Source organism: Aristolochia californica, unplaced genomic scaffold, assembly GCF_029961685.1.
Source record: "Aristolochia californica isolate CCGP_79_NKW_82.1479 unplaced genomic scaffold, dmAriCali1.0.hap1 SCAF_3, whole genome shotgun sequence".
Classification (NCBI taxonomy): domain Eukaryota; kingdom Viridiplantae; phylum Streptophyta; class Magnoliopsida; order Piperales; family Aristolochiaceae; genus Aristolochia; species Aristolochia californica.
The window spans coordinates 44,575,648-44,596,732 of NW_027181992.1; the positions used below are offsets into that span (position 1 = coordinate 44,575,648).

The 21,085-nt window shown below is 36.7% G+C and overlaps 1 protein-coding gene across 1 annotated transcript; it reads left to right on the forward strand.

The window, feature by feature from the left end:
* The first annotated feature begins 1,241 nt into the window (after positions 1–1,241).
* On the forward strand, positions 1,242–20,910 carry LOC137959312 (probable acyl-CoA dehydrogenase IBR3). Its single transcript, XM_068806719.1, has 17 exons — positions 1,242–1,410; positions 1,526–1,660; positions 3,273–3,413; positions 4,197–4,328; positions 4,549–4,737; positions 5,302–5,379; positions 5,699–5,818; positions 6,015–6,113; positions 6,233–6,350; positions 6,615–6,868; positions 7,660–7,854; positions 8,815–8,957; positions 18,452–18,536; positions 18,708–18,917; positions 19,030–19,182; positions 20,305–20,409; positions 20,485–20,910. Exons 1-17 carry the CDS (start codon positions 1,276–1,278, stop codon positions 20,674–20,676), a joined length of 2,484 nt encoding a protein of 827 aa, XP_068662820.1. The 5' UTR covers positions 1,242–1,275; the 3' UTR covers positions 20,677–20,910.
* Positions 20,911–21,085: the final 175 nt, after the last annotated feature.

Genomic DNA, 21,085 nt, shown 5'->3' on the forward strand with positions numbered 1-21,085 from the left:
TATTAGTGGTATATTTTGTAATTATGTAGATGAGTGGCATTACTTGTAATTTTATAAAAAAATAAAGTTTCTCTTTTCTTTCACTTGTACTAAGGTTTTTAAACCTTATACACACACACACACACACACACGATTGATCTAATACGAAAAACTATTTGGTACTAAACATGCAAAATGGCTATCTCAGTCGTTTGATCATGATCGGACGATTGAGATAGCAGTTGATTGAATAACTAAGATAGTCGTTGATCGGACAACTAAGATAGCCATTTGATTGGACGACTGATATAACTATTGATCATGATCAGATGGTTGAGATAGCGTTTCGCATGTTTCGTACCAAATGGCTTTTTGTATTGGATCAGGCCTCTCTCTCTCTCTCTCTCTCTCTCTCTCTCTCTCTCTCTCTCTCTCTCTCTCTCTCTCTCTCTCTCTCTCTATATATATATATATATATATATATATATATATATATATACATCTTATATAAGACCTAATACACAATATTTATATATATTTTTATTTGTGATTTCTTATTTATGCTAGTTTGAAAATATTGTATCTAAAAGGACATTATATGAACATCCCCTAAGTCCTTGATATAAGAATATAAATGTCATTATAATGAGCATTGAAATATAGGTAGCGAGGTGGATCATTGATATCAAGAATTCGCGAGAAATTTATTTATTCGGTATGTGAGACATATGTAGTCTTTTTTTAATCCACTCTTTTTTCTTCAAATTACAAACAAAAAAATTGATAAGATATTACGTATTTTCAATATTCAAAAGAATTTCAGCTTTTCCCGCTCTGGCTTTTTTTTTTTTTTTTTTTGTGTAGCTCGTGAACGAACTTGATTTTGTTCTTTCCAACAACCAATTACAGATCGGAAAATGTTAGTGCCAATATGTGAAGTGATTAGCATTTGAATTTTTTTAGAAAAATATATTTGTTCTTATTTAACCCTGAACCATCCCCTCTTCTACGGAAAATATTTAAAAGATGCCTTGCCAACGCCATCTAGAAAACGAAAACATCTACTGTATCGTGGAGCCGGACGAAGCAAATTTAAATTCCTACTGCGAAGACAGCGAGTAGTTCCTATTATGCAGAGTCAACTTGGTAAGCGACGATCGACTTTCGAGCTTTTCCTGAGTCCTTGTGTTCTCCGACTGAAGGACGCTTCTTGGCTCTTCTTCCTGTGCTGCTCCGAGCCTCTGACATATGCAATTCAGATAGAGTTATTGTCATCGGTGCTCCCCCCGCGAAGTTATGGCAATTCGCACAGCCGAGATGGTGGATCGCCTCCGACCGGCTCATGGACTAGACGAGGACGCTTTGCTCCGGTACGCGCGGGATAACGTCCCTGGATTCCCCGCATCCCCAGTCAAACTCACTATTTTACAGGTTAGTTTTTTTTTTTTTCGGGTGCAGGTTAATTTCAATTTTTGTAGCTCTAGAAGCATGAAGCGCAGTCGAACTATTTCTGCAACTAAGTGTTTTTTGTTTTCATTTCGTGCAGTTTGGACACGGACAATCGAATCCCACTTTTCTTCTTCAAGTAAACTCTGGAGTTTCTGTTCAACGCTATGTTCTAAGGAAAAAGCCTCCGGGGCAACTGCTGGAATCAGCTCATGCTATTGAAAGGGAATTTCAGGTGACAAATTCACCATTGCTCCAGTGATTTGTACGGAAATAGCCTTATCTTTCCTGAAAAAAACGTTCTTCTTGCTTTTTGATTTATTGTATAAATCATAGTGGTTGAAGTTCTACCTTGTAGGCTTTAGGTGTTCCACTCTCAGTTGAACTATTTGTTTCTTTTCTCCCCTTCACTTGTTCACTAACACACGACACACTGGATTTAGTTTTGCTTTGAACACCAGTGATGCTGTTCTCATTGTAGGTCTTCTCTGCAAAGCTAACAGTGAAAAAAATTCTCTTACTTGTTGTTCTGTTCTCAGGATGAGATTCTGATCTCCAGAGGAATGAGTCTGGCTTTTTACCGAAAGCCTCTTGTTGCCCTTGTTAAGATCTTCTAGTTTGCCCTTGGAGTTATTGAAACCAAGTTATAATCTGTTTGCACTAGATTTATAACTTGAGAGGAGATACAATTTGCACAATTACTTGAAGGTTAATCGTAATAAAGAAAATAAAACTCAAGATAACTTTATTGATTGCCAAATAAAATAAGATGTCCTGTCAAGGGACTAAAGAGGGCTATATATAAAGCATATAAAGTTCATACATAGAAACTTAGTAAATTAAAGTTCTTTATTGATTGCCAAATAAAATAAGATGTCCTGTCAAGGGACTAAAGAGGGCTATATATAAAGCATATAAAGTTCATACATAGAAACTTAGTAAATTAAAGTTCAAACTTGCTTGAATTATACTTACCTAATTAGAAAATTACAACTCTTTTAGAAACTAATAATCTAAAATAAGATTTTTTTAATAATGAATGGACTGGATAAAACTAGGAAGCACCTAGCTATACATTATACTAAAAACTAGGAAAGTTCCAATAGAAAGAAACTATGTGAAATTGGAAACTCCTCAAGTGAAAAGAAGAGATTTTCTATCCTAGAAAAGACACTTACTAAAATCATAAACGCATCTTTATGAAACTAGGAAACTGCCAAAAATGCAAAGAAACTTGTTAAAGTTGGGTCTGGGTCCATCTGAAATGATTAGCTGAGTTAGGAAGCCATTTCCCAACTAATACAATCATAAGATTTTTATTTTATTTATCTATGTGGGACTATTCCCACTATTACTTCCTCTCACGTCGAGGCATGTACAAACAGACAATGAGCTTGAGATGTAGAAAACATAAATATGGTACAAATTGGGCTAACAAGGCAAATGTTCTACTGTGATACCATGTTAAAATTGTATCTGAGTCCATTCCAAATGACTAGCAGAGTTAGGAGGCAATTTCCAAAATAATAACCATAGAATTTTTCATAACACTTATCTATGTGGGACTATTCCTACTAACCGAACTAAATTAGGATAAGTATGATTGTTTAAAGTAATGCTGCAGTTGCAACCGCAAAAATTGATCCCAATGACTCTCACCCATCCCTCTTTCCCCCTTTTCGGCATTCCCATACTGTAGCAGATAATATTTTCTTGCAATTCTGTATCTCTTGACATTGCTAGGATCTGTTCTGCTTAACAATTGTTTAGTTTCTCAATCTTAACGGTGGTTGTTATTACTGACTTGGAATTTCACTTTTTTTTGTTTTTAAACTTCACTATCACAGGTGCTCAAGGCTCTCGGTGTTCACACCCAGATCCCTATTCCTAAGGTGTTTTCCCTCTGTACTGATGTCTGTGTCATTGGAACTTCCTTTTACATAATGGAATTTCTGGATGGACGGATATTTGTTGATCCTAAGCTCCCGGTAAGAAATGGAATCCTTGATTATTTCTCCTTATTGGGTAACATGGGTGTTAGAGTGGTTTTAGCTGCTCTAGCTTATGGCCAGAAGCTGACTGATTTTGGAATATAAATTGTAGAGCTAACTATTTTTAGAGAAAAACATTTAATTTTTCCTATTTCTAGCCGTGGCCCCCCTAAATATTCTGACAAGTTGATGAGGTACTTTGGGATAAAAATAGTCCTTAAATATCATTTACCAATCTACTAAAACACCATATTCCCCTACATGGCAAGAATTAGCTTGTTACCAAATAGATTACTTCATGTTCATTTTAAATTTTTAGTTTCTAAGTAATTGGAGTAAATTTCTGCCTTCTCTGAAAAAAATGTATTAAATTATTTTAAAAAAATTCCCCACTTAAATTTATAAAGTGATGAAAATGAAGTCGATTTATAATTGTTTTAAACTTTCATTAAACCTTTGAATTGTCCAAAATCATTTAAGCTTTATATAATTTGACTTGGAAACGAGAAAAAAGCCAAATTAACGATAGAATTATGAGAATTATTAAATCCCAATTTTCGCTTTAGATTTTTTCTTTGTGATTATACCAAATTGGGTCTAAATAAATTTGTTGATAACTTTAATTATTTTTATTATCTTCCCACCCCCATACACACACGCGCACACACACATACACACACACCCCCCTATTTATGACTTATTTTCCTATGACACGAAGAGTTCTAGTTTTGGTCTGTTTGAGACACTCCAGAGTAATAAATTGTTTTTAAATCCGGTCAGGGACTTACCTCTGGCCAGAGAAGACATATTTACGATTCAACTGCCAAAGCGTTGGCATCTTTACATGAAGTTGATCCACATGCTATTGGTCTGAAAAACTTTGGACGCCGGGACAACTACTGCAAGAGGCAGGTCAGTGGACTTCTTTAGGTAGTGCTAGTTCTGAGAATGGTTGTACTTTTTTGCATCATGAGGTGAGACCTCTATTTTATGTATCAACCATATTAAGGGAAAAGCTGTCCTTCACCTTGTCCTTTCTCTTATTGTAGAAAAGATCGACATCTTCTTTCTGTTATTACATGCTTGTCTAGGGGTCTAATGACATATGTGTGGTGGAGTTTGTGACCTTCAGGTAGTGAGGTGGGCAAAGCAATATCTTGCTTCAACTAATGATGATAAACCATATCGAAATCCAAAAATGCTAGATTTGGTTGATTGGCTACATCAGCATATTCCACTGGAAGATTCATCAAAATCAGCAGGAACGGGTCTTGTTCATGGTGATTTCAGGATTGATAACCTAGTGTTCCATCCCACTGAGGTCTTATACTTGGAGCCTTTCTTCAACTCTTTGATCCATTGGTCAACTAATTAAGGACACACTTTTGTCTCAGTTTACCTTTTATCATTCTAGCTACCTGCATAATATAATAGACTATGTGAACCGAAGCTTTTCTCACTTGCTTTGCTTTTGCCAGGTTAGGAAGAAATACTTTTTTTATGTATGATATATCTTTGGGCTATCTGCAATTAAAAAATTATTTAAAATAGTACCATCATCAATTAAAAAGAAAAATGATCTGCAATCGAGAAATTATAAAAAAAAAGAGAAAATAGAAGAAAATGGCAAGGACTGTTTTACATTTATCCAGATTGAGCAATATATTCGATGTGCTTCCACCCAAAAGTCATCCATGTTTTAGGAGCAATAAGAAGGTTCACAAGTGACTGAGAGTGTTGATCTAGGATTAGAAATATCCTATGTTTGTTAGTTGAGAAGAGGCTCCCAACTTTGGCTGGTCATTTTGGGATGGAGCTGAACCTAAATTTAACAGTTTTGTCCCTGTGAGTTTTATCTTTAACAATCTTTTGTTTCTTGCTGCAGGATCGAGTGATTGGTATTCTGGACTGGGAATTGTCTACTCTGGGGAACCAAATGTGCGATGTTGTCCATAGTTGTATGGTAATTGCCAACTCGATAGCAGGGTTCTTCGTCACTTAGTTGCCTTGGGAACAAACCTGTATTCGTTTTTAGTGAACATCATGGACATTTCAAATCTTTCTATTCCTGTTGCTGGGTATACGGAATTTGAGACCTTCTTGACATAATATCCTTACTTACTATTTCGCAAAGAAAACAAGATCCTAGTCACTTTTTTCTTTTTTTTTTCAAAGGTTGCTTTGTTTATTTTTCTGTTTGAATTGGAGTAAATTGGGTTTAAATTTGCCAGTTGATAGTTATCTAACTATTAATAGAAGCTATTTGGTTTCTGTTCTGGCAGCCTTACATTGTGGAGATTAAGTATGGCGATGAACAATCATATGATGGGTTTGAGAGTACTGGTATTCCTGATGGCATCCCTTCACAGGCTGAATACTTGGCGGAATACTGCATTTCTACTGTAAGCTTCATACTTAATTTTTTTTTTCCTTCATGCACTTGAAGCTTCTTCTCACCCCATTGTTACTCTAATCATAAGAGGAGATAAAAATGAAACGCTTCTTCAAATTTGTTGTACTTTGAGGTCCTCCAAAGTACAATATCCATGGTTATGTTGTGGAGGTATCACTATCTTTAATTAAATCATTGGATTGTAGGGGAAGCCATGGCCTGCTGCTAACTGGAAGTTTTATATTGCATTTTCCTTGTTTCGTGTGGCCTCTATTATGGCAGGGGTGTATCGTAGATGGGTTATGGTATGTCAGTTGTTGATCACTTGGCCTTGTGAGGCTTGAATTTCTTTGAAAAAGTTTTATTTGTTCTCAATGTATTTGAAACTTGCTTTTTGTTTAAGTTTTATTTCACCATAATTCAGGGAAATGCTTCTGGAGGCCAGCGAGCTCAGTATGGAGAAAAGTTGGCTAATTCTTTTATTGATTTGGCATGGGGATTTATTAATCAGAAGTCTGTGCTTCCTGACCAGCCTCCATCTTGTAAATGCTCCAGTCTGTGTATTAGAACCACTCATTTTTCTTTTCTCTTACTGTTCTTAGATTTTGCTGAACTTCTTCTATCTGGCTCTTGATGAACCAACAAATGTGAGACATATTCTTTATAGTTTTTACTTTCACACATAAAAGCTGTCTGGTGCTATGATTATGTCAATGCATCTCATATTGTTGTATATCATGTTCATGGTTGTGGCTTTGCTTTTCACCTATATCTAATTGTCAATATTTACTGTTGAGGTCCTTCAGTAGCAAGAGATTATCCGAAACAGTTTCAAGAAGACAAAGATGATCTCAAAGTTGGAAGGGGGAGATTTTTTCCTAGCTCGCGGGTGCTGGAGTTGAGGCATAAATTGCTGAAATTTATGAAAGATCATATATATCCTATGGAAGCTGAGTTCAGTAAAAGAGCCCATTCTACTATGCGTTGGACAGTGCATCCCAAGGAGGAGAGCTTAAAAGAACTGGCAAAGACAGAAGGATTGTGGAACTTGTGGTTACCTGTAAGTCCTTCCTTGTATCACAATGCATTTTTCTCTTTTTAACTGGGTTAATCACTCTCAACGCCCTTGAGAAATGGCTAAATTACTCTCACCCTCTGAGAAATGTTACATTGCTCTCATCCCTGATTTCAGATTTGCTTTTCTCTTGCCCTCTTCCCTTCTTTATTATGAAAAAAATGGACAAGACTACTCTCAATCTTAAAACATTCTGTGGGGCGCACTTTTGCACGGTGGGAAGGGAGCCCCCCTATCCACCCCTTCCTTCAAGTCAAGATTTCATCAGGAAGGGGGTAGCTGGGTGCCTCCTCCATTGCCCAGCAAGTGAAGAGAGCTCCAGATACTGTGCTACCTCCTCCAGTTTTGAAGTGGAGACGGCAAGAAGGCTGGGGTTGGACCGTGCCAATGGGGAGGAAGGCGCCTCACCTCCCCCTCCCTTCTCAGCTTTCCATTAGAAGAGGGACGGGCGGAGCATAGTGGCTCCCTTACCCTTTGCCAGATGGGGGAAGGTGACTCTACTCCACTGCGTCTCCTTTTACATCCAGCACACAGTGTGCTAGATGCAGGGGTAAGGGGGAGAGTAATTAGCCCTTTCCTAATTATAACTGCGTTTGAATAGAAATGGCAACTGACTTTTTTTTCTATCTTACTGTAAACTGATATGAAGTTAATTTACTTCAAACCATTTAAAAAAAAAAAAAAAAGAGAGGCTGTTTAAAAAAAAAATTACTTCAAACATGGATATCTGTAGATTTCTTAAAATTGCTTGTATGACATATGACCTTTTGGTACAGTTAGATAGTGCTGCAAGAGCAAGAGAGCTGCTTTTTGATGGGGTGGACTTTGATTCTCAAGGGAATTGGAATAATTGCTTATTGGGTGCAGGGCTGTCAAACCTTGAGTATGGTTATCTTTGTGAGGTTATGGGACGTTCTTTGTGGGCTCCACAGGTGTTTAACTGTGGTGCACCTGATACTGGAAATATGGAGGTATAAAAAAATTTGAATCCTAGTTCAAATGCGTCATGTTCATGCATTCATATTGTACTGTATCATAAGCCTCTTAGCTCTTTTCTAGCTTCACCCCCATTAAGTTAGAATGCTTATTATTTTCTTCTCAAGTTCTGTTATTACATTATTATTTCCACTATATCTATTATCTTTAAACCACTTTCATCACAGTATTATGGTTAAGGTGATCAATATTTATCTTCTTTATATATCTGATTAAATTCTTGATTGATGTTGTTAGTCTATCAATTGTATTCACAATCTTTTCTTATCATGCGGAAGAATCAGTGAGAGAAGTTGTTCTAGAATACATGTTGATTTGCATGTGGTATTACATTCATGTGTCTTAGTTGATGCCTTGTGTTTTGTTAAAGTTAGGTTCAGGTCCATCCCAAAATGACTAACTGAAGTTAGAAGACCTCTTCCTAAGTAATAAGGAACTTTTTAATCCTAGATCCATGTGGGACTATTCTAATATTCCCTATGTGTATAGACCCTTCTTATGGATCCTAGATGGGAACAATTTTGGGTGGATGCCTGTTTATAGCTATCCTGATCTGATAGCATGATGAAGTTGTGTTCATCCTAAACTGACTAGCTAAAGTTAGTAGAACCCTTTTCAAGTAATAAATACAAGGTCTTTCTAATATTTGATCTATGTGAGGTTATTTGGATATGTTTCATACCAGTATTTTATTTTTTAGTTTAGTTTTTAAACATTGGTCTTTTCACTGGTTTTTGTTACTGTTTATCCGATATAATCCTGCAACTATAGTCTACCATAGCACATGATGGAGTGGGAGCTACTTGTGCTAATGCAAGCACGCTTCATATTTTGATGCAGGATAGGTTAATCTTATTATTTTTATGCAGAGGTATATAGTTCGACATTATTCTGCTTCCCTTATGTCCTCTTATTGTATATCTGTCCTGTTTTAGGTCTTGTTGAGATATGGAACTAAAGAGCAACAACAAGAGTGGCTAATTCCCTTGCTTGAGGGAAAAATTCGTTCCGGCTTTGCAATGACAGAACCAAAAGTTGCATCGTCTGATGCAACCAATATTGAATGCTCAATTAGAAGGTATGTCATTGGCAAACTACATCAAATGCTTCTTGTCAATCTTATACAGTTTCATTAGGTAAACTATTTCAATAAATGTCATATGAGCAGGGATAGGGGGTTGGGTGAAACTTGTCTATTTACCATAAAAGATTATGGACTTTTAGCGTACAAAATGCTCTAAGAGATTATAATTCAGAACTGTATGTTAGAAAGATATACCTATGAATAATAAAATGTTTAGAATGATATTTTTTCAAAAGAAATATTTGTTGTCAATAGTTTAGCATGTGTGTTAGAAAAAAGAAAGAAGTAAAAAAGAAATAGGGGAAAGAGTTCAATGATAGGAATTAGTCCTATGCAATGCTAGAGTTGATGGAATGGAAGGGAATACTTTATTTCAGCCACTCAATAAACTAAAACAAAATAAGTTTTTTTCCTAGTTGTAGTTTTTTGAATTGGCTCCTGAGCTGCTAGGTCTAGGATCTGACTTGATGGCTGTGTTTGGCCCCACTTATTCAAATAGGTCTAGCTGGAAAAATTTATATTGAGAAGCTTTGTAAGAAAAACATTACAAGTTATAATTTAGAGCTTACATAGTTCTATATATTTTTTAGGAAAACATTTCCTTTAGAAAATAGTTTCCTAGGGTTTAAGGGAGAGTAGGGACATGGAATTTTTAATATTATTTTAAATTATAAATAGCCATCAGGGGTCTCCAAACCATAATCTCTCCCATCAGTTTTCATCATGCAAATTCGTAACATGGTACCAGAGCAGTTGATCTTCTAGGGTCTGTGACTTTATCGATTCACAAGATTATGAAAAGAGATTTTGTGTTTGTTCTTTGTTATTCTGAATTTTTCTCATCTCCTTCATATCTCTATGTTAAAATTTTTGGCTTCTCTGCAATTTCTTACCCTCCCTTAACTTTGTGTAAAAGAATTACCTTTGTTAATCTGATGTTTGTTAATCTCAGAAGTCCTTGAACTCTTTGTCGTTCTAGTATACCTGCTTAGAATTGGGTATCTCCTATCCAAAGCCAGTTCTTTGATATCCAAGACCTTATCCTTGGACCTGAATTCTGCGGCCTCCAATCTCATTTCATTTCATTTTTACCATACTCCAGTTCGATGTGTTCAACCTTGAAAGTCTCTGTTTTGCTGGGAGCACATATCCTAAAAGTCCACAAGTGCACAAAGGCCAAGCACAACAATCGAACAGTGGTCGTCTATGGAATTGTCTAATTTCTTGAGATTGTGATCCCTCCAAGAAGAAGCCCATATGCCCTATCAAGAGATGCAAACAAGTTCTAAACTTTTTCCACTTTGAGTCTTGCCACAGGTCTGCCTCAAGCATTAATTCCCAGCAACTTACTTTTTTATCTGCTCCAGTGGCTTTCTAGAGACTACCCTTTGCAGCTTGATTCAATCTTTATGGGTTAATCTTTCGTTGTTGTTTCTGGTTTCTTTTCAGAATTCCTTCTATCATGCTAGTGTTCTTCAGCTATCCTTGGTTTCTTCTAATGGCGCTTTATGGGTCAATTGTGACTGCTATTGCCATGTCATGAAGTGGAAGTTTGAGCAGATGGCTGGTGAATCTAAAAACACCTCTGTTTTATGGGTAGAATTGAGAACTAAAGCTGATGCAGAGAATTTACCGGTAGAGCCTGTTGAAATTGTGGAGACTCAGCACTAGTAAAACTTGAAACTTCTTTATTTTCCGCTTGGTGCTTTTGCTCTGTTCTTCGCTGTTATCGTCATTGGCAGATGTTCTAATCCTCATCACCCTGTTTAGTGAGTTATGGGTTTGAGAGAAATCGAAGAATTAGTATTGGTAGAAGAAGAAGGATAGTTCAGCAAACCCAAGTTGATGATCTCATGATCTAGCTAGTTCACGTGTATGTGCTGGTTCCAACAAAACCCAGACCACTGAAGCATCTCACTGCTACAAGTTATGATTTTTTTTCTGGCCGTGGATTTAGCCATCATTGACAAACAAGAAGTTGCCACACGTCTTCATTGTGAAATGATCTCTGCAATCCTCCGCACAAGACAGTTTGACGAGCCATTGGTTGTCTTATTTTGGTGTACATTGGTGATTTTGTCTTTGGTGACTTATTGTTGTCCTAGTAGTTTTCTACTGCCGTCTTTAAGTGATAGGTTTTTTTATTTCGTGATTGTTCTCACTGTTGTGTTCGAAATCATACAATGTGTTGGTTTCGAATTATTGTGTCACCCATATTTCTTTGACCTTTTTCTCGGCTTGTGTCCTCTAGTTAGAGTTGTGAGCATTCTTGTCTTCACCAATATTTGTTTTGGCTATTTACTAATTGAATATCTTGAGGTGGTCTGTTATTTAGGAGGAGATAGAGGAAGGTAAATATTGAAGTATCTAGAGTTTCTATTATGTTTGTTAAAATACAAGTTCAGGGGTATTTTGGTCCTTTCCTATATTTTTCATATTACATTTTTCTCTTATAGTGTGGTTATTAGATAGAGAATGTCTTACTCTATCTCTAGTTAAATTTTCATTCAATTTAGACATGTATTTTAGGAGATATGTAATTTTGAGTGTTGAGGGGCATTTTTGTCCTTTAGTAAATGTTCGCTTAAACCCTGATTATAAAGAAGCAAGAGGGCCTTTCTGGCTCGGATTCCAAGGCAGTAAAGCTGCTGCTCTTCCAAAAATCTTTTTCCTCTTCTATTTTCTCCCCAAATCATCTATTTTTCATGGTATCAGAGCAGTAACGCAAGTCTTGGGCAAGTTTCTTTCGATTTTGTAGATCTTCTCTCCATTTTCAGCAATCTCCCTCAGATTTTTGGACTGGTAGGGTAAAAATATCTTTTTTCTCTTTTTCTGCTTATCTTAGCATATTGACTAATGATTACTGCTTCTATTTGAGTGAATGTTGGGGTTTAGAAGTGTTTGATGATTCCTATTTGAGAAAATTTCTCAAATTTGCCTGCGTCATCAACCTAATGCTTGCGTCATCATCCATATAACCTACGCCATCCTGATTTCTTGCAATTAGGTCATTCTTTCATCGATTTATGGTCTTAATTGCTGGAATTGATCACTATTGGTTCTAAATTGAGTGAATTGGGTGTTGCATTGCCCTAATTGAATTCGGTGTGGGGCCCACTTGACTACGCAAACATAGAAATTTGAGGAAAGTGCTTCCCTTTGGTTAATTGACGCTCGAGTGTACTGAATTGTGGTGTTTGGTGATATTGAATGGTTGATTCCAGCACACGGGTTGCTATCCAGAGGACTATTGTGAGCTCAAATGTGAAATTCTCTCAGTCTATTAAGATAAATACGATCCTGTTGAATGAATCAAATTATGTAAACTGGTCTAGATCAATTTTGATGTATTTGAGGGCCAGAAGAATAGCAACATATATAAATGAAGATCCCTCGGAACCTGTTACTGAAGATTGGGTGGCAGAAGATAATTTAGTAATGACCTGGTTGGTCAACAGTATGGAATCCAGATTTACTGATCAAATTTTTCAGTTGTAGTACTGCTAAGACAATGTGCACTACATTGGCTTCCATTTTGTCTCAAGAAAGTAATTTGTCAAGGATCTATGAGTTATATATGAAGTTCTTTAATATGAAGCGTGGAGGTAGATCCGTAACAGAATATTTCACTGAGATGAGGGGAGTATTACAGGAGATTATTAGTACATTTCATCCTCTTACTATGAATGTTGAAGATATTCGTAAGAAAGAAAATCAGATTCAGGTAGTCTGGTTTTTGGATGTTTGGGGCATGAGTATGATGCTATTAGAGCCCAGTTGTTGGTCAATGAGGATGTGACCACTCTTGAGCAAGCCTTTAACAGAGTTCTTCGAGCTGAAGGTGCAGTTGTAAATAAGAATAAGTCAGGTGGAGCCCTCTCAGAAGCAACTGCTCTTAACCTTCAATCTTCTACTAGTAAGCCTGATGGTCAGTTTCATGGTAGTAATAACTGAAGTAGAGGTCGCTCTTACACAACTCTTGGTCGTAGTCGAAATGATCGGGGGGATCGAAAATGTGTTTATTGTGGTAGGACTAATCATATTTCTGATAAATGCTGGGAAAAATTTGGTAAACCTTCTTGGGCCAACTCTATAGTTACAGATAAGGACGCCTCCTCACATACTGGATCCTATGAGGAAATTCAGTAGTTATTACAGCGATTGGGTCAACTAATTGCTTCATCTACTGCTTCTCAGACCATCAAACCACCGAGACTCCTCCTTCCTCAGCGAGTGCCACGATGGCTAGTACAAGTATGAATGCACTGAATGTGTCTCATTCTCCCTCTTGGATCATTGATTCAAGAGCCTCTACACGCACGTTAGGTATGCTTTCTCTATTTCAGTCCATTAGTCCATCTCATTCATATCGTCGAGTTACTTTAGCTGATGGATCCATCTCTCCCATTTAGGGGGAGGGTATAGTTCACACTACTCCATAGATATCTTTAGATTTTGTTTTATTTGTACCAAAGTTTTCAGTTAATTTCTTGTCTGTGAGTCATATAACTAAATGCTTAAATTGTTAACCTTTTATCTTACTTCTTATGTTTTCCAGGACTTGCAGACGAAGAGGACGATTGGTTCAGGACATGAGAAGGGAGGGTTCTACATGCTAGATGATGTATCCATTTCTAGAGTTGTAGCTCTCACTACTGCAGATTCTTCTTATCTGTGGCATCTGCGCTTGGGATATCCCTCACTAGTTAAATTGCGTCAATTTTTTCCTTCTTTGCCAGTCGATATTTCATTTGATTGCAAATCCTGTTAGGTGGGAAAGCATCGTCGCTCCTGTTTCCCAGTTAGTTCTAGTCAAGGCACCAAGTTGTTTGAATTAGTCCACTCTGATATATGGGGTCCATATCGAGCTCCTAGCCCATTTGGTTTTAAGTATTTTGTATCGTTCGTTGATGATTTCAGTAGAGTCACTTGGGTGTATTTCCTACGGGAGAAGTCCGAAGTATTTGATGTATTCCTCAATTTTTTCAATGAAATAAAAAATCAATTTGGTGCCTGTGTTCATGTACTTCGTACTGACAATGGTTTGGAATATTTTAACCATAAATTTTCAGTATTTTGTGATTCTTATGGTATTACCCATAAAACATCCTACCCTTATACACCACAACAAAATGGGGTAGTTGAACGTAAAAATAGACATCTCCTTGAGGTTACAAGGACACTATTACTGCATATGGATGTTCCTAAATCTTTTTGGGGAGATGCGGTTTTAGCTTCATGCTACTTGGTTAATCGTATGCCCTCATCTGTTTTGAGTGGTCAAGTTCCTCTTCAGGTTTTAAAACCCAATTGTAAATTGTTTGGTGTGGTCCTCATATTTTTGGATGTACCTGTTTTGTTCATATGTTTGGAACTTCGGTCGATAAGTTGTCACCTCGATCTGTCAAATGTATTTTTTGGGATATTCTCGTCGACAAAAAGGGTTCAAATGTTATGATCCTATTCGACTGAAAACATGTGTTAGGCGATGTGACCTTCTTTGAACATACTCTATATTTTTCATCATCTACTGAGCTTCCTGAATCACCTGAATCTCCTTCAGACAGTCCTATTCCTGTAGCAGTTTTGGATGTACCAGTGTCATCGAGTTCTTTATTGCTTCTTCATGTTTATAGTCATCGTTGTTGTACTCCTGCAATGCCTCCAGCAGTTACTTCTACAGAGCTCATGATCTAGCAGCTTCTTCATTGCATGCAGATCTTGTTGTCTTTGATTTGGACCTGCCTATTAATGTACTAAAAGGTAAACAGTCTTGTACTTCTCATATGATATCCAAATATATGTCTCTTGATTTTTTGTCCCTATCCTTTAAGTCCTTTGCTATGTCATTGTCTACTTCCCATATACCTCTTTCAGTGTAGGAAGCCTTGTGCTCTCCAGAATGGAAATAAGCTATGGATTATGAGATAAGTGCTTTGGTGTCTCGGGGAACATGGTGTCTATGTGATCCACCTGCAGGAGTAATTATTGTGGGGTGCCATTGGGTTTATACTATCAAATATAATGCTGATGGATCTGTTGAACGGTACAAAGCTCGGTTGGTAGCGAAAGGGTACACGCAGACTTTTGGAGTTGATGTCTTCAAGACATTGTCTCTTGTGGCCCAACTTACTTCTGTACGTATCTTAATATTTGTGGTTGTTAATAAGTGTTGGCCTCTCTTTCAACTCGATGTGAAAAATGTTTTTCTATATGGTGATCTACATGAGGAAGTGTATATGGAGCAACCTCTTTGCTATGTTGCTCAGGGGGAGACAAAAAAGGTGTGTAAGCTGTAGAAGGCTATTTATGGACTTAAACAGAGTCCATGGGCCTGGTTTGAAAATTTTAGTGATGTGGTACTATAGTTTGGGTTCTATAGGAGTCATTGTGATCATTTTATGTTCCTACTTAAAAGGAAGACTGGTATGGTGGTTTTGGTTGTCTATGTAGATGACATTGTGTTATCTGGTGATGATCTTGATGGTATTATAGAAGTTAAACAATATCTAGCCACACATTTTTAGACAAAGGATTTAGACTCTCTCAAGTACTTCCTTGGCATTGAAGTCGCTCGTAGCAAGCGAGGAATTGTTCTTTCTCAGATAAAATATATATTGGATATGTTACAGGAGTATGATTTATTAGGTGCTAAACCCATAGACACCCCCATGGAAGTTAATCATAATCTACATGACACTCAGGGTCCTACACTCATGGATAAAACTCAATATTGACGGTTAGTAGGTAAACTAATCTATGCTACAATTACTAGGCTAGATATCTCATTTGTTGTGGGAGTTGTGAGCTAGTTCATGGAAAATCCTCAAAAAGTCCATTTAGAAGCTGCTTAGAGGATTTTGAAGCACTTGAAGGGTGCACCTGGAAAATGTCTTCTTTATACTCAAAATGGGAAAATTGATGTACTTGGGTATTCTGATGCTGATTATGCTGGGTGTAAGATGGATAGACGTTCTACATCAGGCTACTGTTGTTTTGTTGGAGGCAAACTGGTAAGCTGGAAAAGTAAGAAACAGACAGTTGTGAGTAGGTCCAATGCAGAGGCTGAGTATCGAGCAATGCCTCATACAATTAGTGAACTTATCTGGATTAAGTCTGCACTACTTGAGTTTGGTTTTTCGTTACCTGATCCTATGGTTATGAATTGTGATAACCAGGCAACCATTTTTATTGCTAGCAACCCTGTATTCCATGAAAGAACGAAACTTATAAAGGTTGACTGCCCTTCATTAGAGATGCAGTTATGCAAAGGAAGGTGGTAACTCCTTATGTAAAGTCTTCAGACCAGTTGGGAGATATATTTACTAAGCCTTTGGGGAAACGTGAACATGTATTCTTTAGTGACAAACTGGGATTGTTCAATATCTACTCTCCAGTTTGAGCGGGAGTGTTAAAATACAAATTCAGGGGTATTTTGGCCATTTCCTATATTTTTCATATTACATTTTTCTCTTATAGTATGACTATTAGATAGAAAATGTCTTACTTTATCTCTAGTTAATTTTTCGTTCAATTTAGTCATGTATTTTAGGAAATATGTAATTTTGAGTTTTGAGGGGCATTTTTGTCCTTTTGTAAATGTTCACTTAAACCCTGATTATAAAGAAGCAGGAAGGGCCTTTCTGGCTCGGATTCCTAGGCAGCAATGCTGCCCCTCTTCTAGAAATCTTTTTCCTCTTCTTTTTTCTCCCCAAATCACCTATTTTTCAATGTTTAAGTTAGGGATTGTTGGTATGTACTCAGTTGGACGGGAGTACGAGTGCTGATGAAGTGAAATCTGTTTGTGCAAGCTCAAAATCTGAAGACAACATAGAAGCCACAAAAAAATTTTGAAGACTTATTTTGTATATTTTTCTTTTCCTTATGCTTAAAATGAAAATTACTGAGGACATACTTTTTAACAAGCTGAAGTTATATGCTCCAACTTGTGGGGGAATGTTAGAAATTATAATTTAGAGTTGATGTAGATATGTTTATTTATTAGGAAAGTTGCTTCTTGTAGAAAGTAGTTTCTTAGAGTTTAAGGGAGTGCAGGAATATGGATGTAATTTTCAATATTATTTAAATTATAAATAGGGGGAAGGGTCTCTAAACCTTAATCTTTCTCATCACTTTTCCTTGTGAAAATTTTCAATGGTAAATGTTGTTTATGGCGCTACCAATTTACAAGAATTTTTCTCAGGAAAAATTAAGAGTATTGAAATGCAAGGGTATAATAGTTGTTTCCTTGATGGGTAGCTTAGTCATTACACTTCTTTCTGTCTCTGTCTCACTCTCCTATAGGTTTATTTTTGTACATGTTTCTGTTATAAGCTTTCTGTTATTTCTCTTAGAACTATGATTTATTTGTGTAATAGAGAGAAAGAGAGAGAAAGAGGGGTATTTCAGTCCTTCTGTAACCTCTTTATAACTGGACCCCTGACTGCTGCACCCTCTCTTGTGGCAATCTCTCTATCCTCTATTCTCTTCTCTCTTGCTTCTTTTTTCTCTCTCTATCTTACCAAAAACCTCCAACGTCACAGTTATTTATTGTGTTTGAATCATTACAACCTGATTACACCATTTCTTCAACTACATTAGGATAACTAACTAAATACCAATTACTGACTGCAAGTTCTGAAAATTTTTGAAGTCTTCATTTCTCAAATTAAGCTTTTCTCTTAAAAAGCTGAATTCTGATTGAATGTAGTTAGTAATTCCATATGCTGAAGTAAATGAGATTTTCAACCATAAAATTAGATTACATGTCATTAAGAGTCTTTGAGGGTGTAGTGTTGTTGATGTTAAATTCTTCAGTTTGGGTGACATACCATCTCTCTTTCTCAACCCAACAATCATGGAAATTAATAAAAATTGTATGCAATGTGAAACTAACAGTGGCTTCCATGAAAACTACTTTAAATGCGATGTTCCTTGACAACAAAAAGGATGAGAATGGATAATTAACCACTAATACCAATCACATGAAACAAATCAAATCGACTCATCCAAGCTTCAAAGGAAACGCTTCTTAGTGCTTCATCAGTGCTCTGAAGAAAAAATTATTATATGGCTAACGACATCTTCTAGAATTTTAGTTGCACTTCCCAACTGTATCTCTATCACAGTATTCTATGTCTGATCAATTTGACCTAAATCAACAGACCAGAGAGTATAACTGTAATTGTTTTGTTTTCCTTTTCTGACACATAATAAATGCTTCAAATACAGAGAAACCTCAGAAACTCCTCCAGATATCCTTCTTCGGTTGAAATTTTATCACAATAATTGAGTTTCTATTGCCTTTGTTAAACTATTTAATGAGGAATCATGTCAGAAGATTATTTTGGTGCGTTGGAGAAGATGGTAGGGTTCAAACGAGGCAGAGGAATGGAGGAGAATGGCAATCATATTAGTTTTTTATAATGCTAGTTCATTTATTCATTGATGTGTTGCAAACCATGTTTTATATTTTGAACCTGATGCAGAGAAGGGGATTCATATATCATCAACGGTACAAAGTGGTGGACCAGTGGAGCTATGGACCCCAGGTGCAGACTGTTGATAGTTATGGTGAGTCTATTTGTATAATTTCATTTCTCCTATCTTGAAGCATCTATAGCTATTTCACTAACAAAGTAATGTGCTTGTTTCTCAAAAGGAAAAAGTAGTCTACTTAGTTAACTATCTCTCCACTACTTCCCCTCCCATATATATCTCAGAAATGACAAAAAAAAATTGCAGGGAAAAACGGATTTTAACGCTCCTTTACATAAGCAACAATCCATGATTTTGGTGGATATAGAGACTCCAGGTGTGCATATCAAGAGACCCTTATTGGTATTTGGTTTTGATGATGCACCTCATGGGCACGCAGAAGTATCTTTTGAAGATGTCAGGGTGCCAGTAACCAATATTCTGCTTGGAGAAGGACGTGGATTTGAGATTGCTCAGGTTTCTTTTGTTATTTTCTGTTATTTTCCCCTTTTTCCTTTTAATTTGGTGTTTATATATATTAGAAAAGTAAGACTTTTTTATTCATAAACTTGCCATTGAACTTCTGCAGGGCAGGCTGGGACCTGGGCGGTTGCATCATTGCATGAGAAGCATAGGTGCTGCAGAACGTGCTATGCAGTTGATGGTGCAAAGGGCATTCAGTAGGAGAGTATTTGGAACGTTGATTGCAGAAAAAGGCTCATTTTTATCTAATCTCGCTGCGGTACACTTTGTTTTACAGTCTCTTTTTTAATTTTGACTTTTACATCTTTAGTGTCTCTTTTTGCCCATTTAATAGAGAAGCAAATTTGATAAATGACTTATTTAGGTTCAAGATGGAATAACTCACAATAGATTTTTTGATGATGAAAATATTTGAGCTACTTATGTATGGTCCAATTTGCTAGAGGCTAATGTTAGATTTTAAATTTTTTGGAGAGCATTGAGAATAAGAATTCATTGAGAAAGCTCAACAAAAAGTAAAAAGTACCAAACATAGATGAGCGAGTAGATGAGGTCAATTGTACCGAACATAGAAGGGACAACCAAGTGAGTCCCAAGAGCCTCATTTTGGACCATTTTGTATTTTTCCTTGTTTCATATGCTTAATTTGCTCTTATTAATTGGTGTCTGCAAGTCTGGGTTTGTCTGGGTTCTGATTTTTTTGACATTCATATTGTAACGTAAAATAATGAAGGAAAGAGAATTGAGAGAGTGAAAAGGTAAAGAGACGAAGAAGGTGAGACTTTGGAGAAGAGCGTATAGCTCTGAATCAGGGCTAAAGTCAAGCCCCTTCTCCCTTATTAACTTACTTGAAAATAGGGTAAAAAGTCACAAATACTCTACACACTCACAAGCATATAACTTGTCATATACATGCCAAATTACATGAAGTTACATCTATAGACTCATCTATACATGCTGATCAAGATGGACTCATCACTATGCATTACAGACAAGGTAAAATTATCCAATTACCCCTCATGTTATCTTTCAACAGTAACCTTGTAATATTCCTTAAACCTAGTAGGAATGTTACTGTTCAAAGTCTCTGAAGATGTATGTTTATCGCATATCTAGACCTGAATTAATTACTTTAGCTGGAGTTAGATTCTGCACTAAATTTCCTCTTGTTGAATAGAGTAGGATTTTCTTCAACCTTGTGGGAAACCTATCCAGCTTTGTACAGGATCCAACCTGAAGCTAAGCTGTTTATAAGTCACTCAGGGAATTGTATAGCTCTATGCTTTACTATTTTTCATAAAAACTAGAGCATTCCAATAACTTATTTTTCTTGATGATGATCTGATCAGTTATCTCTCTAACAAATTTGGATACTTTGTAGTGTCGGATTGAACTGGAGAGAACAAGATTGCTAGTTCTGGAAGCAGCTGACCAACTTGATCGGCTAGGAAACAAGAAGGCACGAGGAACCATTGCGATGGCAAAGGTAATGGAGCTGGTAGTTTTTCTAAACTACCTTTAGGTGTTCCATGATGGTTTTTAATACCTTCTGTTGTTATAGGTGGCAGCTCCACATATGGCACTGAAAGTGATTGATACAGCAATGCAAGTCCATGGAGCTGCCGGTTTATCATCAGACACAGTTCTTGCCCATCTCTGGGCTGGGTCACGCATTCTGAGAATTGCAGATGGACCAGATGAAGTCCATCTGGGGACAATTGCCAAGTTGGAACTGAGGAAAGCCAAGCTATAATCCTTTCAGGGGGGGATCTCAAGTTGGAACTGAGGAAAGCCAAGCTATAATCCATTCAAGGGGGGATCTTGTGATGCGCTAAAATTTAAAGTGTTCTCATAATCCTTTGGATTTTAGTACCATTCAAGTGACTGTAAATTATAGAGCAATTGTATGGGGGATTAAAGTGCAAGAACTGAAAATAAATTGTTCAACTCAATGTATTGTATCTAATGTATATCTAAAAAATGACTAATTTTGAAAGCATCTTTTTCAATTAATAAACTCAAGATCTTTGTATTTATTACCATGTATGATTATTCTTTAACATTCTCTCACGTGTAGGCCCTCTTTTATGGCTCTATAAGTGGATAATTTGGGTGGAGGTTTACATATGAGTATTTGTTCTGATACCATGTGAAGTTGGGTC

Bases quoted from the DNA above. Each gene is read 5' to 3' on its own strand.
- LOC137959312 (XM_068806719.1), top strand. From the start codon at position 1,276: ATGGCAATTCGCACAGCCGAGATGGTGGATCGCCTCCGACCGGCTCAT. The intron at 7,855-8,814 runs GTATAAAAAAAT...GTCCTGTTTTAG, and splicing joins CTGATACTGGAAATATGGAG to GTCTTGTTGAGATATGGAAC. The intron at 18,537-18,707 runs GTGAGTCTATTT...AAAAAATTGCAG, and splicing joins GCAGACTGTTGATAGTTATG to GGAAAAACGGATTTTAACGC.